At 47.4% G+C, this 17,323-nt stretch overlaps 2 protein-coding genes across 2 annotated transcripts; both read left to right on the top strand.

Moving 5' to 3' along the window:
* Positions 1 to 4,394: 4,394 nt before the first annotated feature.
* cplx3b (complexin 3b) lies at positions 4,395 to 7,650 on the top strand (the record flags this gene model as incomplete). The annotated part of the gene is made up of 3 exons (XM_079163506.1): positions 4,395 to 4,552; positions 7,123 to 7,210; positions 7,426 to 7,650. 3 exons carry the CDS (start codon positions 4,395 to 4,397, stop codon positions 7,648 to 7,650), a joined length of 471 nt encoding a protein of 156 aa, XP_079019632.1.
* A 4,232-nt stretch (positions 7,651 to 11,882) lies between these two features.
* LOC306694709 (growth arrest-specific protein 1) lies at positions 11,883 to 14,610 on the top strand. The gene has a single exon (XM_079157657.1). The coding sequence runs from the start codon at positions 12,560 to 12,562 to the stop codon at positions 13,310 to 13,312; it is 753 nt and encodes a 250-aa protein (XP_079013783.1). The 5' UTR covers positions 11,883 to 12,559; the 3' UTR covers positions 13,313 to 14,610.
* Positions 14,611 to 17,323: the final 2,713 nt, after the last annotated feature.

The following is a 17,323-nucleotide window of genomic DNA, read 5'->3' as shown; positions in this document are numbered from 1 at the left end:
CTGAGAGCTCTGCCACTGCCCCAAAACGACAGAATCTGCTTGAAACATTTGAAAAATATATTTAACATTTCTTTCCAGAAACAGAGTAGGCTACCCTGGATAATCCACAGACCTCACTGTGAACAGTTTTCAACTACTTTCCACTGAAGAGACAGTATGCTCTGGTGGATTAGCCAGAGTTATTCTTGGGAAGACATGTAGTGATTTTCTTTAAATGTAATTATATCTGTATGGTGGTTATAGTTTGTATAGCAACATGTACACAAACCACATTTCAGACCCAGTTTTACTGCAGCTTTAAATGTCAAGTTCAAAAGTTGAGATGGTCGTCTTTTGCTCCGCTGCGGCGCCATAATGTTCAGCTCAGGAGGAAGCCGTTGACGTTTGCTTGAGGGGGACAGTTGCCATGCCGGCATGCAGTGTAGTTCAACACCTCCCAGACAGCCTGCGGGGCGTCAAACCAACACCGCTGGGGTGACTCGCTTCCCACCGTATGGCGCCGAGCCGCCGCTGTGACCCTGTCCGTTCGATCTCCATTCGAGGGGCCAACGCGGGAAGACAAAAAAAAAATCTCATGCAAATAAAACGTCAGACCATCCAAACGGCCTCAGAGCCTTCCTCGATTTTGTCATCGAGTGCACGGAGCACTTTTCATTTCTAATGGGATTAGCGTGATATTTAGTCATCTCACGAGCGAGGGGGGGGGAGCTCACACTCTGCTTTCCTTAAAAAAGATATCCCAGCGACTTGCTAATGGCGTCATCTCCGCCTGTGCGAATAGAAAAAAAGAAAAAAGTCCCTGAATGCGCTTATTGTTTGCTGCAGGGCACATTTGTTTGATGAGTCTAATCCCTTGACTAAAGAAACAAAAGGTGTAACATTCGGCTGCTGAGGATAAATGTATGTGTGTGTGTGTGTGTGCATGTGTCATGGTGTACATAAATCCATCTCTCCCAATCCCACACAGGCTCTTAATAATCCTTAGAAGATCAAGTGTAACCAGGCTGGAAGTGTGACTGGGCGGCAGCCAGCGTGATGCTCCCGGCGCGTGTTGACTCACGCCGTGATCCCTCCTCCTGCCTCGCAACAAACCACAGTGTGTCGTACTCCTGTAACCTTTTGTCGCCTTTTGATTCAAACATTCACTTCTCCTTTTTTTATTTGAAGGCCAAATGTTTCCCCACCTTGCACGCACATTCTGTTATTTTTCATCATCGTTCTACATCTGCATCGTTTTTCACCAATGACATTTTGACAGAGCTGGGGGAGAAAAAAAAAAAGACACTTCTGAAGACTAAGCACAGATGTTTACGCAGTAAGGGAAAGTAACGTGTCCGGTTTGTGTGCAGCCATGCATGGCTTTTACAGTAAACATCTGTGTGCAGGGTTTGCATGCACTTGGCTTCATGTATGCTTAACATAGAACTGTTAATTGTCACGGTGCCGTAAGCAGTAAAATGAACCAAACACAAACAGGAGCCAGGGCGCATTTACATGAGCATTTATGAATCAGGTACAGTGAATAATGTTGTTTCTGTATCTGACCACAAAGGTCTAATTTTACTGCCACATGCTCTGATTTAGCAAATGTATATAAGAAGTGGACGTAGTCACCATGATGTGATTGGTTTGTGTTTTTAAAGCCTTAAATTTGACATTTTGTCCGTCGCCATCTTGGTTGGTTTGCAACCAGAAGTGACACGAGAGGGTGGAGCTATAAGTACAACTGAACGCTAACATTTTTTGGCAAACAAAAATGTTATTAACTTCCATAAATTGAAAACACACTGTGATAGGGTTAAAGTTCTAAGATGAAAACACGGACAACGCCCTGGTAGCGACCTGTCGATCACAAGGTAGCCACGCCCTAAATGTCCATTTACTCTAAATGGAGCATCATTTACTAAATGAACATCACGCTGTATTGAAGAAGACTTGAAACTAGTGATTGAGACCATAAACGCATGTTTACAATGTTCACTGAGGTAATAAATCAAGTCATATAGGGTCATTTTCTCATAGACTTCTATATAATCTCACTTATTTTTGCAAACCAGAAAAGTCGCCCCCTGGTGGCCAGCAGAATGCAGGTTTAGGCCACTTCCGCATTGGCTTCAGATTTCAGACCCGGAGGTTGCCGCCATTAACAAACGGCTGATTGCGTGTTCTTTTTTGCAAAATTATCATGTTTTGAGGAACAATTTTACTGATTGCAACAGAAACCTCAAGAGAGTGAGATGGCAGTCTTGTTTCAGTATCTGATATTGGTGACGTGGCAAATTTTTAGGAATACCAACCTATGTTCACATTTGTGGTCATTATTTGATGAAGGTGCGTTTTCGCAGCACCAAAACGTGTGATGGTCTGCTCGTTGGGTGAGCGCTCCCATGGAAGCCCATGGATACATGTTGATTTATGTTTTTGACCCATCGTTGCACCCCGCAGTGGTTATCGGGGCTTTACGTTATAAATCCATTGAGCCCTCTTGACAAGCGACGCCATTCTCATTTAAAAAGAAGGGGTCAGCGTCAGCTCGAGAAAAGGGACTCTGGTCTCACTCTTAAGGCCAACACGACTGTCCTCTGAGGCTCAGCTGCCAGAACATGTCATCATCGTCTTCACTGAAATGCATGAATTTCGCCGTTAAGCCTCCGAGTGTGTGTGTGTGTGTGTGTCATCTTGGATTCAAACCCCCTGCTGGAGCACCTGTAGTCAGGGCTCAGTGATAATCCGTAAAGAAAAAAAAAATAGAAGAAATAGTGAGTGAGACCTGCTCCGGGGGAACAGATCCCATGGGTGTGCTTTAAAAAAAAAAGAAGATATAATTTGATGTCGAAACATGCTGGTTAGGCAAATTCTTTCTCTTTATTAAATTTCACAGAGATTACAGTTTGGATCTCTTTCACCGCGTTACGTTTCCATCCATTCAGCGGATGGCAGCTTTGAAGTCGGAGGGAGATTTATAAAGTGAGGCAGGTACGGGCTAACAGGGCCTCTCTCTAAGCCTGTGACAAAAAAAGACACTGAGACGCTCTCTGTCTCTCCTGATCCACAGGGAACCGGGAGGGGAGGGGAGGGGTGGGAGGGGGGGGGGGGGGGGAGTAGGCCAGGTTTCAGCGTCAGACTGCTGCGAGGATCAGGACGCCGAAGTTGTTGACTTATATTCAAAGTTCCCTTTTCACACTTTGGGTGTCAAGAATCTCACAGACGGAAAAGAGAGGAGAGATTTAAAATATTCCATATTCCTCTCACACACCATGTAGGTCATATTTTTAGGCAGACCGAACACTGCGTCACGCAGTGTCATCCAGAACCACCCAGCCTCCCCCCCCTTTTTTCATAATTCATCTTTTCCCGGTGATGGAGGTTGAACTATTCACCCGCCTCTATACCCGTCAGAGATGCACAGAAACATGAGAGGGAGTAGCACAGAAAAAAATCCTACAGGAGGCCTAATAAGCATAAGACACTAATATCATAATCTCACTTGTGGGTGCTACATACATGAGTCACGACAGGAGTATTATGCTGATGCAAGTGGAGGCAAACTTTTCTAATTTTAGGATGTCGGCCCGGCTCCTGAATTGTGAGGGGCGAGGAATATGTGCGAGGACATTAAGATGCGCGTTGGGGCACGAGGTGCGTTTACTTGCGCGCTGCACACGCGCTCCGTCATTTCAGTGGGAGTGAGCTTGTTCTTGTGGGCAAACCCTGCTGGGAAGACACTCATCATTTTCTGAGTGATTAGACCAACAGACCGGACGCATGCCAGTGGCCTAATAGACAACCATTTGACTCACTTGCAATTAGAAAAGCTGTTGACATCGCAGATGACCCTAAGAGGGACACGGGCACCAAAACAGCCAAGAGAAAACCGAGTCACGTGCCCCCCCTCCCCACGAGTCCTTCCGCGCGCCTTCCATCGTCAGACGGCAAAATCACGGGAGCAGCGACGCGCCGGCGCGCACCATTCGAGCGCGCATACACAGACACAGACACACACGCACACAGTCCGTCAGTGCCTGGGATTGGGCGGAGAGTGTGGTGGCTGCGGACGGAGTCACGGGATTGGTAGAGTTCAGCTCCAAACTTGTTGACTCATAACCGAACGGGCTCCCTCTCCCATCTCTTCACGGCGCGGAGCTGTCCACGGGCCAGTGGTGCTGAAACTGCCAGCTCCGTTGGAGATTCTAACCCCCCCACCCCCACCCCTATCACGGTTTGATCGCTCCCATCGAGCCTTTTTTTTTTTTTTTTTGGAAAGTTACACGCGTGTCGGTTTGAGCGTCACTTGACGGATATTCATCCGCCGCCGCCGCTCTATCCGAAGAGCGCATCGCCTTCAACTTCTCGGCCGATCCAAAAAATAACAGGACTCTCCGAGAGGCGCAGCCATGGCTTTCATGGTGAAACACGTGGTGGGGGGGCAGCTGAAGAACCTGACGGGCGGACTGGGGGAGGAGAAACCCGAAGCGGAGAAGACGGACGCCGCCGCGCAGGGGATGACTCAAGAGGAATTTGAACAGTACCAGCAACAGTTAGAGGAGGAAAAGTAAGGCAATGATTGAAGCTTTTTGTGGTTGTTTGAAGTTGTGATGAAAAAAACAAATAGTGTGCGTGTGTCGGAAGAGCGGGGCATGTTTAAACAGTGCGTTTGTGTGTGTAAATTAGCAGAGCGCTCCCAGTGCGCCGCGCGCTCTCTTTACGCATCAATGCAATAACATGAGCGCTCCACACACAGCTGCTCCTCTCGCCCAGGGAGCTGTCCGTCTCTGAGCGTCGGCAAATTATGTAGCGCCGTTTTTGTTTTTTTTATAATTTGGGATTCCTGGAATCATTAGTCCATGGAAATGTCTACAGGGATTGGTGCCTTGGGCGAAACTGTGCGTGCGACTGACTAATGAGCCAGATTGTTTGGTAAATAAAGTGGGGTGAAGTAAAAATGCTATTTGGATATTATCATTCTGCAAACAGCCCATAAACTAATATTGTTTTTTTGTTTTGTCTTGTTTATTAGTCGACTTTTATCATTCATAATTACTACTCAAGATGGATGCAATTCATATACATTACACAAATGTATTGCATCCCTGAACAAGTGGATACATTGAATTTAGAACGGTATGGCCTCTATTACATGGCTATATTATGTTCTTAGGTGATTCTTTTAGAATATATATTCACAGCTGAGTCCAGCAACTTGCTTTTATCTCTTAAGTCTTTGCTCTGTGTCTAACCTGCAGCAGTGAATTCTTCACATGTTAATGTTGCCTGATTTACATAGCCGTCATGGTGTTTTATCTCCTCGGGCACAGGGGGGGGGGGGGGGGGCAGGCAATGTGAAGTAACAAACAACAAGGTCATTTTGCCAGACAAGAGTTGACCCAGCAGACAGCAGCTCACTATTGATTAGCGTGAAGCTTCCCTCAGAGCAGGACTCACATATCAGGCCATCGTTGTCCCGCTCGTAGAATAAGCTATACCATAGATCAATGATGTGGAATAAAGAGTTGTACAGAAAGAACCCCGGTAGATTCTGGTTACATATTTTCAGTTGTGACACAAATTGTAGGCGTCCTAAAGCAGCACTGCACGCTCTCCGCTGAGAGGAACACACACCGGCTCCTTCCAATCAACACAAACTAGCATGTAGGCATTTCGAGTGGGAAGCGAAGTCCTAACGCAGCATTTACACTCAGCTCGGCCCACGGAGCTCCACAGGAGGCATGGCGAGATGCTTAACGCTCTGCCGTCACATGTGACCTTCAGTGGGAGTGAGTTATTAGTCCGAGGTGCTAAACACGAGCCTATAGATCGCCGAAAGAACCATAATGCTGCGATTAAAGCGGAACGAGGCTGGAGCGGAGGAAGTGGAGAGGTGTCACATGTAGACGTTCTATCACCCTCAGCAACCCGGGGGCCGCATAGACAACCCAGGTCAACCCGACGCCCTTGAGAGGGGGGAAGACACAGAGCTCCGCTCATTGGCTGCGAGCGAGCGCCGCACGGGAACCCGTTTCGGCTCCCCGCTCACGTTAACACAAAGTGAACTCGCACGGACAGCGCCATGAAACGCTGCATCTCCAGATAGAACGACCTTCCTCCTGACACATTGGGTGCAAACACTTCACAAAAACCATGCCCCTGGTACTCCGGCACCAACCCCATCCCCCCATCCCCATCCCTGCCTTTAGATCATGCTGCTGATACACGCGCAGTGCAACCTCTGCCACCATTTCCTTTTGAAGAATATCATCTATTGTGTTTATTTTTGTTACAAGCACCTTCGCCGACTCTGATGAAATGCGGCCTTTCGTCACCGTATCCGTGCTGTGTTTGGCCCTCGGGCCGTACAAGCAAGTTTGCTATGCACTGTGTCACGTTTGTTGACTCGTGATTTTAGAGGCATTCCAGCACATGTGGCAATTCAGGCAATTATGAACGACACTGAAGCCATAAATATTCCAGTGACAGAGTGGAGAGAGCATTGCCAGCAGCTCAAAGCCTGCCCTCTGCTGGAGGCATCACATAATGTAGGCTGGGTGGTGTACAAGAGTGAGTTTTTAAGGCAATTAAGAAGACGTTTGGAGAGTCATCTTTCATTTCTTGGATTGGTTTTTGCCTTAAACTGCCCGACAGTTGAGAAGCTCTTTTGTGGGTTTCCAGCCCAGACGGTCAGATGTTTAAGTGCAGCTAGGGAGGATGCTGCGTCCGGAGCTCCAAAACATAAGCAGAACCTCCGTCATTTCACTGCCGCTGCTCTACAATCTGTCACCAGCGTTAAGCGGGGGACACGGTGATGCTAAGCTTCACCGAGGCCTCCAAGGCTCCAAATCCAGCAGGAGCCTCGTGATGCTCCGAGAGGTGCAACTGCACACGGCGGTAATGAACAGTAGATTTTCCTCATTTCCGGATACTATGTGCGGTTTGTTTGTAAACATTTTTTTGGGGGGGTGTATTGATTTGAATGTGTGGTTCTTGAAGTTACCGTCGCTATTCCGAAGCCTCGCACATTCCTTCGCCGGGTTTGTTCGGTAACTGAGTTGGTTTACATTTGTATGTTTCAGTGACACTGTTTGGTCATTTTTGCCCCAGAGCAATACTTTTCCTCCTTTCTTGCAGACAAGAACGAGAAGCCAATTTTGCCCAGAAGAAAGCAGAGAGAGCCACCATTAGAAGTCATTTCCGGGATAAGTACAGACTACCAAAGGTAAACGACTCCAGCTCTGCTTTGGTAAAAGAAAAAAGCGATGCATATTTGGACTGAAGGGCAGATCGTATCACTGCCTTCGTAAAAAACACTCACATCCTCGCAGCCGTGTACTCTACGTGTCTCTAAAAGTACAACGGGCTAGAAAACCTTTTGGTTCTAAACGTCTTGTCCCTCTCTCTCTCCCCCCCTGTCCTGTTGGGTATCCACCCCAGAACGAGATGGACGAGACCCAGATCCAGCAGGCGGGGGACGACGTGGTGCTGCCCACGGAGCTGGCCAAGATGATCGCCGAGGACAACCAGGAGGAGACGCACAAGCAGTCGGTGCTGGGCCAGCTGTCCAACATCCAGAACGTGGACATCGACCAGCTGAAGGACAAAGCCCAGGCCACGCTGGAAGACCTCAAAAAGCAGACGGAGAATTGCAGCCTCATGTGATCGTATCCAGCTCTCGAGTCCCAGGAGATTAGAGTTTTACTTGTGCAAATATTTTTCAGAGGCAGAGCTGTACTCTGGAGGTAGACGTATCCTTATTGCTTTAAGAGGAGTGTCAGTGGGCACATAGTAACTGTAGACGGAGACCCTGCAGAAAAGTCCGGGGTTTGTCTTATTAGTTCAGTTAGCTTTCCTGTTGACCTTCAGACATCTTAACAGTCACGAATGTCATCCACATTTTTCTTGAAATTAGCCAACTTGCACTCTTAAAAGATTTATTCGGCTCTTCCCATTGAGATTTAACCGACGAGATTAATTCTGCCTTCAGAGCAACTCCTCCTCTGAGAAATATGAATCTATTAAATCCTTTGCTCCCTTCATTCCCTAACCTCCCCCTGGCTCTCTCCGTACCTCACGTGTCCAGTGATAACACAATGGGATTCTAAAGGCAGAGGTTTCAGGTGTGTGTGTGTGTGTGTGAGACACACACTGTTGTGAGGAGGCCATGCGTGTGTTGTGTTGAATTTGGGAAAAAGTCGTGTGGGGTTATTTATATTCCACGTACAAAAGCACAAAACCATTTACGAGCAACAACTGAGGCTGATTTTTGTCATAAGTAGCTTACTGATGTTGGCCCCCTGGTGCCCTGATTAAAGCTCCCTGTGAGCTGCATTAATCTTCATTTTAATATATTCCTAGACATATCATTATAAAGTTGTTGTTGTTTTTTAGCTCTTTTCGTACTTCAGCGTGCCTTGGACGTCCGTACAAGGTTGTCTTCTCCAGAGCTCCAACATCTGTAAGCTACTTTTTTACGAGGACGGGCCTTCTTGTTTGTTGCAGTACATTTCTTACTTTTAGTTTCATTAAGAGCAACGAATATTTTGTGAGCAGGCCAAAACTGTGTGCTGCATTTTGTATGTAGTATTTGAATTTACAGTTTAAGTGTGTACAATAACTGTCCTCCCGAGATTGAATTTAGCATCAACTACAAAGGGAGCAAATCTGTGTTTGTGCTGCATCCAGAGGTTAAAGGGACAGCTCACCCCAAACATTTAAAAACACATATATATTGCCTCTAGTGTGTTTTTCAAGTATATGTTTTGGCCGATATCTCCAAAACTAGGCAACTCACACCAAAACCATCCAGACTGAAAAATAGCACTACAAGTAACAGTCAAAGTATGTATTTTTGAGAATAGGGTGAACTGTCCCTTTAAAAAAAAAAAAAATAAAGCTGCTCAGATGAGAGACGTGTAAATGCTTTAGAAGTCGTACGCCAAAGCCTTCGTTGAAAACACTTTGACCAACATGAAGGAAAATGGCCCCAAATATGTCCAACATGTGTAACTGTGGCGTGAGTATAAATCCACATACAAGTATTTATGTTGTGTGAGACGTAAAACGTATATCTGCTGTTTGCCCGTGCCGTCGACAGCGGGTCGCTCTTCGCTCCGTTTTTCTTCGCCGAGGTCTTCACAGTGTTGACCTTTGACCCGTTCCTCCAACTGCGTCCCAGTGGTGCCGTGTTGTGTGCTGGTGGATTCGTGTTGTTTAGCCGATGTGATGCGTCCAGTGGTGTCTTTTGTAACTCGGTATTCTGTCTGTGTTGGTTTCTAGTCAAACGTGAGCCAAGCAAGAGGGGATGGGGGGGGGGGGGGGGGGGGGGGGTGTCGTTGATGTTGTGTTACATCCACGTACGCTACAATTTTTGACCGTGTTTGATTTTATCGTAGCCGTGGTGCCGGTGGCGATGTCAGCTTCGATGTCAGCTCCTTTGGGTGCTTTATGATCATAAAAGTTTTGCATCTTAAGTGTGAACTTTTTAATTTGGAGGAAATATGGGCAACAAAAGATGAGCGGTAATTTCCCTGCTGTAGGTGTCGCACCACTGCTGAATGAAAGCTGAGGCCAAACATTTGCCGTAATGTGAAAGATGAACAATATATTCATAACGTTTAAATTATATAAAGCGGAGGAAAACTTGCAATAACTTCCTTTTATAATAAAGCTACTAGAATCGTGAGACAATATCAATAGGTGGAACAGAAGCCATAAAGAAAACCGTTTTGCTTTGAACGTGTGTGTGTGTGTGTGTGTGTGACTTGAAATAACAATTCAATAATAATAATAATATACAATTGTCTTTTTCGTGTGTAGTCATCCTGTGTAAATGTTTTTGTTTTTCAGAAAATGGCTGCCATGACACACAGTTTCTTGTCGTTCTTTGTTTGACAGTACCTCTATCATTCTGTCTCAGAAAGCATTTCAGTGATATGTTTTTGTTTTAACTGCAATAAACTGATTTTTTGAATAATGAATTGTGTGTGATTTTTCCTCGCACATTTGCAGCAACCAGAACACCAGGTGGAGACAAAATACAGTAGGGGTAGAATCTATGGCAGAGCTTTTGTATTGAATTGCAATAGATTGTACAAGTGTACCTAATAAAGTGGCCACTAGATCTACAGGAGATAGACAAAATAATACAATACAGCCCATAAAAATGCAGCTCTGTGACGCTTATAATTGTTGATTTAACTTCATTTGTGGTGTTACTTTGGGCTGCACTATAAATCCTGTTGTTCTTGTTATTTTGTTCCTTTTATTTATATAGGTCTAATGCTAATCATATGCATGTTTTAGAGCCATTACACCGAATCGGTTCGATTTGTATGTTGTAACTTTTCAAAATAAATCCTTTAAAAAAAAAAATCTAAATAAAAAAGGTCAGTCTCAGGCCATTTTATTGTATTGACATGGTTTCTAAATGGAAGTCGGCCGTACAGGTAACGGGACTGAGTTGTTATATCATAGCGTTAGCTAACACATGAGACGTAGCCACATGACACCAATGCTAATAGCATGAGAACACTTAGCACCTTCAAATGGAGAACAACACAGTACTGGACATTTAGGTTGACATTGTCAGTCATACTTACAATATGATCCAAAATACATGAGAGAACTTACCTTGTCTTTCCTTGGGCCTCAGGAGACTCAAATGATGCTACTTCCTGTTGATCATGTGACCTCTGATGTCTAGAATTGTTAAAATGGAGAAATGTGTCAGGGTAACAAGACTGAGGGAAAACCCCAGGGACACGAATGAAATGATATCTGATATATTTATATATATATATATATATATATATATATATATATATATATATATATATATCAAATATATTTGTATGACAATTTGTAGTTTGTAAAACATATTTCTGAAGGACTCTAATCCTTTTATGTCACAAGTGAAGAGTGTGGATGGCCTAAAATCCAGGGTTCTAGGTAGTTTTAATGAAGTCAGTGTCACCTGAAGCTGCAGGCCTACAGCATATCCCTCCATACTGTAGAATCGAACAGATCTCAGGTCGGACACCCGTCTGGTTGTGTGGAGCTTCTGCAACACTATGCTGGCACAGCCTCTCAGTTGGGGGTTAGACTTGGGGAAAAAAAGAAATCAAGTTAGTTACCATTTGAATGGCAGGAAAGCCTGAGCTGTTTGGTAGTTCTCAAGTGCGGTGTGAAAGGGGGGGGGGGGGGGGGCTCGCTGTAAAATATATTGACGCCTAAAACCCCGTCTCCATTGATAGGCCGCGGTGCGTGGACAAATCTCCAGCCCCGGGGAGAGACGCTGGGCCGCTGCATGGCCAAGCTCACACAAGTGGGGTGAAACGATCCAGAAAATACTCCCCCCCCCCCCCCCTATTCTCTTCTATCAATCAGGGCTGAAAACCTGCAGAATGAGAGGCAGGCAGGGAGGGGGGAGAAAGAGCGACATTTAACGAGCACTTTTACAGTGAAAACTCTCCACTTTGTGGAAGGGATCAGATTTGTTTTAGGGTTTTTTTCCGCGCTGAAAATAGGGAGCAGTGAAGTTGCAGATGTGAGCTTCTTGCAAGAGGAATGCGTCTTTGCAAGCCCCCCCCCCCCCCCTATTTCACTTGTGTTATTGCTACAAGAGGAGAGGGGACCACACGCGTCCTGGGTTTCATGCAGGGAATATCGTAAACATTCTTTTTTCTTATCCAGACTATCTCTTCGTGTAGAGGAGCTGTGCTGCAGGCCTGGAAATGGGTCCCACGGCTGACTCCTCAATGACGACCAATCGGTGGCCAGGATTGTAAATGAGAGAGAGACAGAGAGAGAGAGGGGGGGGGGGGTGAAGGAAAACTTTTCTTTCTTTTTTTTTTTTTCGACAGAAGGAGGGGTGTTGTGGGGAAAAAGTGCTCGGCGGACCGTGAAGCGTAGCAGCGAGAAGAGGGACAAAGACGCACATAGCGGGACAAAATGCGACAGACAGAAACCTCTTCCAGCTAAAAAAAAGTTTTGACAAAAAACAACAACATCGGAATGCGTGGATGGATGTTGGAAGCGACGGAGCTGCGGGGAAAAGAGGAGTCGCGACCGGCGATGGCGAGAAAGATGAGTTCGAGTCTACAAACCGAGTCGCGGACAAAAGCTGCGGTTTAGAGAGCGTTGCGGTAACTTTGGATGGTGAGATCTGCGCCGCGGTGGCACGGAGCGAGGGGCTCGGGCTGCAGTTGTGGAGAATGGTCGCCCACTTATGAACGGACGTGCTTTCCCGGAATTACTTTTTCTCTCTTTTTTTTTTTGTTGCAGCCACGCGTGGTGATTTCCCCTGAGTCAGATCCTGACTTCCCTTGCTGCAAAGCTCCCCGGGAGGAGGCAAACTTATCTTAGGTTTTGGGGGATCATTAATAACGGACCGAGTGTGTTTTTGTTAAGACTGACTTGGTAACGAGCCGCTTGCTCGCAGAACGCATCGCGTGTGCGGAATACTCATGAACTCCAGTCCGTGTGTCCGAGTGTGAAGCCCGCATTGTTCCTGGTCCTAATGCGCTGGTGGAGAAAGAGCACGTCGCCGAGCTAGACCTCCATCCCAAGCATGAGATGCTGGTGCGGCGCCCTGGCACTTCTCCCCTGGGTGCTGGTGGCCTTGGATGCCCAGCTCATCTGCTGGCAGGCGCTCCTGCGGTGCCACGAGGAGCCCGAGTGCGACCTCGCGTACGGCCAGTACCTGGCGGCCTGTGAGGGGAACATCAGGGGCACGAGGAGGCAGTGTCCGAGCCACTGCATCAACGCGCTGATCCGGCTCAATCACACCCGCAGCGGGCCGGACCTAGAGATCTGCGACTGCGCGCGGGACCTGGAGTGCCTCGGCGCCAAGCGCGCCGTCGAGCCGTGCCTCCCCCGCCGGCACCCGAGCGACGCCGGCGGCATCGGCTGCATGGAGGCCCGGCAGCGCTGCGAGGAGGACGGCGACTGCCACGCCTCCCTCGCGGCCTACCTGTCATACTGCGGGCAGCTGTTCAACGGGCGGAAGTGCTCGTTCAAGTGCAAGGCCACCATCCAGCAGATGTTGTTCATCCCGAACGGCGTGCTGCTGAACCGCTGCGTTTGCGACGGGGTGGAGAGGCCCTTCTGCGAGGTGGTGAAGGAGAACATGAGCAAACTTTGCTCCATAGGGGACCACATGGTTATTTCAGACCAGCCGGATGTGGAGGACCTGTATGAGGATGAAGACTATGACCCTAAAGGTGACAGAGAGGAGGAGTTTTCCGATCATTCCTCTGGTTCACAGAGGTTGCCCGGCTACTTGACGCTCCTGTTTCTTCCTCTAGCACGGATATTGTACTGAGACAATGCAACATTTATTGGATTTATGAGAGAGAGAGAGAAATCCCCCTCCTGAGAGCCAAGAGTCCAGCTGGAGTTGGGATGGAATCAGTGACTTGATTTAGAGACGCTTCGGCATTGGCCTCGGCATGGACTCGAACTCAGGTCTGCCGGATAAGGGAGAGCTATTTTATACACCCTCAAGGCCTCCCTGCCATTCCATTTTAGTTGCAGGGCGACAGTAGTGATTTCCGTGTGCTTCCCAGAACCGTACAATTTGCATAGTAATTCGTCTTCGACAGCACATCTCTCTCTGAGCGAAAGTGCACTTTGTTTTTGTCGAAGCCTGTTGGCAAAACAAAGTAGTTCCAGGTGACGATGAGAGGAAGTGAACCACGGCGGACTTTGTTGCTGAGTGGAGTGCCTTTAAGTAGCTCCCTGTTTGTTTGGTTGGTTTCAATGGTACTTGGGAGTGTGGCTTTATTAAGACCTTGGACAAACATTGGACCCGTCCCGGGTCTCTGTTTGCTCTGCTCTCCATTTCAGGAGGGGGGGGGGGGGGGCTCTCTGCATTGTCGCAGCGACCGCACTTCAACTATTTGTAGGAGCAGCAGTCGAAGGACGAGGCGAGGGTTTGTGGGATCAAGTACTGAAATTAACTGAAGCTCCTCTTCCAGGCCACTCTGTCTGGGCCCCCCCCCCCCACCCATGTGAGATTGTTTTATTGAACTTTTCCTGAGACAGCCACCCACCCCCTCTTCCTCCTCTCCACCGCCTGCCCCCTTTCACGCCTTCAGAAAGACCCCCTGTCTTTATTACTGCTCTCACACTGAAGCTACAAGCCAGGAAAGAGCTGACTGCTGCTGGTGCCAAAAGGTCAACATACCTGCTGCTGATGTTACCCGAGGTCCACACCGATAGCCCAGAGATTCCAACCAGCAGCCTTTCAGCCCCACTCTTTTCGTCCATTATTCCACTTTTAGGCCGATTTCGCCGGTTTGTGTCTTCGCCACTTGAAGTTGTGTCAAAGCTAATCTTTTTTTTGTTTTTGTTCTGTCACAACGTCTCAAAGAATGTTGCTGAACGTTAAATTATGAAGCTAGAATATGAAGAACGTGTACGTGTTCGACAGTTATATGCAGTAAAGTAAGCCAACGCGGTCACTTCGACGCAGTACGGACACGTAGCTCCAGGGTTTTGTGCGCACGCGGAAAAAAATGATTTAGGCTCTTTGGTTTTTTTCCCCATCTCATCTTGTGCAGTAAATACTTCAGAGCCGTGTCTTCCATGTGGGAAGGTTGAGTTTTATAATAAAATGTTTATGAGCTATGCGTGGTGTTGTGATGTGATTCGTCCACAGAGAGAGATCAAGAGAGGAAGTACAAAGATCAGCTGGTTTTCCTCTGAGTGCAGTAATACGTATACCATATTAGATTACTTTGTGTGATGAACCGTATCTGAAAGCCTCAAAAGCAGAGGTTACTGTCTGAAAATGTCATTCTCAAGTCAAGTGAGCTCAGAATGTCTTCCCGTCTAATGTTTAAGGGATGAGGTCAGTGTAACTGAAAGCCGGTGAGGAATTTAAAGTGTCTAGCTCCATCTCGATTGAAGCAAAAAAAGACAATTCAGGATTCTATCAAATTTAGGCTCAAGTTGCAATTAAACTACCGTGATTTTTAGAAGAGGGCAGAGGGAAAGTCAATAAAACTCTGGAGTTTATCCAATTGAGTTGGTGTATCAGGAGGACTTTTTTTGTTTTCTTTTGTATTAATGACCAAAACCTCGAGTGAACCAACTGTTTCAGAGCAAGCAGCCATTTGGGGCTTGTTCCACACTCGCTTTGGTATTTACAAGTCATTGACAAATTGTAAAAAAAAAAGAGGCATTTAGCAATGTCACTTTAGTCACGTCCAAAAGGTGCCACCGTGCAGTGTCGAGAGTAAAACATTAACAAACCGAGAGAAAAAAGGTGTTTACCAGGACAAGAAGGAACTCATTCTGTTAAACCTGCCTCCAATGTCAAACTCTTTCCTGTTCCTTGACCCGAAAATAAAAAGACCCGTTTCTATGACCTTGTATTCGTCAGGATGCCCCCCCCCCCCCCCCAGGATTGCGTGACAAAATAGACCCTGCACGTGACGAGGAATTACACGTTTGTGACTTGGGTTACAGGTGCCAAATCTCAACATCTTCAAGCCTGGAGATGACTTCCGCACAGCTTCTCCTGATTTTCTCGCTAACCACAGGAATCCTCCGGAGCTTCCAACCGTCCAACTGTGTTGTAAAAAAAACTAAACAGCGAGATAGAGAAAGACAAAGTGGGCCTTGGGCTGCAGCAATAGCATGACTCCCTCCAGTTTAGTTGGATTGCTGTTTTGGTCCAATCTGTCTTAACCATTGCCATGCATCTTAAAGTCCTCCAACATAATCACCCCCCCCCCCCCCCCCCCTCTCCCCCTTCCCTTTCCCCTCTCCCACCCTGATTCTGGGAGCAAAATCAAAACAAACATGAGCAGAGAAGCCTGGGGGAGTCGAATGTGTGGAGGGAAACAGGGAGGGGGACACAGAGGCAGCACTGTGCTGGAGCCCATTTTCTAAATTATCTTTATTCAACATGTCTCGAACAAACCCCCCTGACTACCCCCCCCCCCCCCCCCGCACTCCACCGCTCCAAAGTGGGAGTGACCCGGGGATTTAGGGGGCTCTTGTCCCCCAGTAGGTACAATGTCCCATTCATAATGGCCGCGATCGAGCCGCAGTGAGCGGCTGACCCGCTCTATGTTTTTTCGGCGCAGGGGGTGCCGGAGTCAAGGGCACCCTGGTTCCCTTCAGGTCTAGAACACAGAGACCCCTCTTTGCTGGGGGCGACGCCGGTGCCAATATGACTCGACCGCTGTCCCATTGACGGTAGCCAGAGAGAGAGAGGGAAGCCTGGAAGGGGAAAGGGCAAGAAGTAGTGTTGATGGAGCTGCAGCGAAATGGAGGCCAATTACAGCCACAATGCCGTAGGTTGTGGTTTTGGAGAGGAGATTTGGGGGTTGGGGGGGGGAGTCTTGGAGGTCCTTCCATTTCTGAATCTCCCTCTCTGGGTTGCAGAGAGTCAGTATTTTTTTTTTTGGGGGGGGGGGGGGGGGGGGGTGTAGTATGAATTGGCAGATCTCCCAGGAACAAGCAACAAAGCAAGCACCAGGGTCAAAACTGCGTCCAAAGTTTTCCTGGCAGCGACGTGCTCATGTCGTGATTAAAGCATCGAAGCTGAGCCAGCACAATGGGCCCTGTTGGCCAATTAGAGCCCCCTCCGTTGCTCCAGGACTCGGGGGGGGGGGGGGGGGGGGGGCTGTGCAGCTCCCTGTTTTAACCAGACAGTGTGGAAATGATTTACACCTGGCAGGCCAGGTGAATGTGATTAACCAGCGGGTATGGCAGAAAACTAACATTACTGCGAGTCGTGGGCAGATCTGAAAACCACCGTTTAAACCTCAGGAAACTACAGCCACACGCTCGTAGAAAAGCTAGATGCATTTTTTTTAAAAGTTAGCAATTCATTGATTCTTTTTACAGGATTTGACCTCCTTTTGGAGTCACTTTTTTGAAGGGGTCCTTAAGAGAGATTTAGTACATTCCCCATAATGCAATGAGACAGCATCTTTGAGTAGACCCCCTACCTAATAACCACCCTCATCAGCCTGACTCCACACCTCCAGATCGTAACACAGGCTTTTTGTTAAAGGTGCAATAATTGATCATCAGTGCATAATGTATCATATTATTTAGTATATTGTAGCGTGTGCGAGCGTGCCAATCTGTCCAGTTAAGGGCCGCCGCTCTGCACTCATACGTCGGTTCCAGCTGATAATGCCGTCCCTTCACCCACCCTCCGGTTCCCCCCTCAGGTAAACACGGTTTACTCTGTCAGCACTGTTGTCATGTTTGAACTGCTCCCAATCTCGTGTATGGCACCTTTAAATATATTTGTATTTTCTCAGACATGTTTTAAGTCCGACAGAGCAACAGGAAACCTTATAACAGTTTT

The sequence above is a fragment of the Pholis gunnellus genome, assembly GCF_910591455.1.
Source record: "Pholis gunnellus genome assembly, chromosome: 1".
NCBI lineage: Eukaryota > Metazoa > Chordata > Actinopteri > Perciformes > Pholidae > Pholis > Pholis gunnellus.
The sequence above is the reverse complement of the archived record's forward strand: the minus strand, read 5'-3'. Positions and strand labels throughout refer to the sequence as shown.

What these genes read in the sequence shown, in the direction of transcription:
- LOC306694709 (XM_079157657.1), top strand. Translation starts at nt 12,560, where the DNA reads ATGAGATGCTGGTGCGGCGCCCTGGCACTTCTCCCCTGGGTGCTGGTG.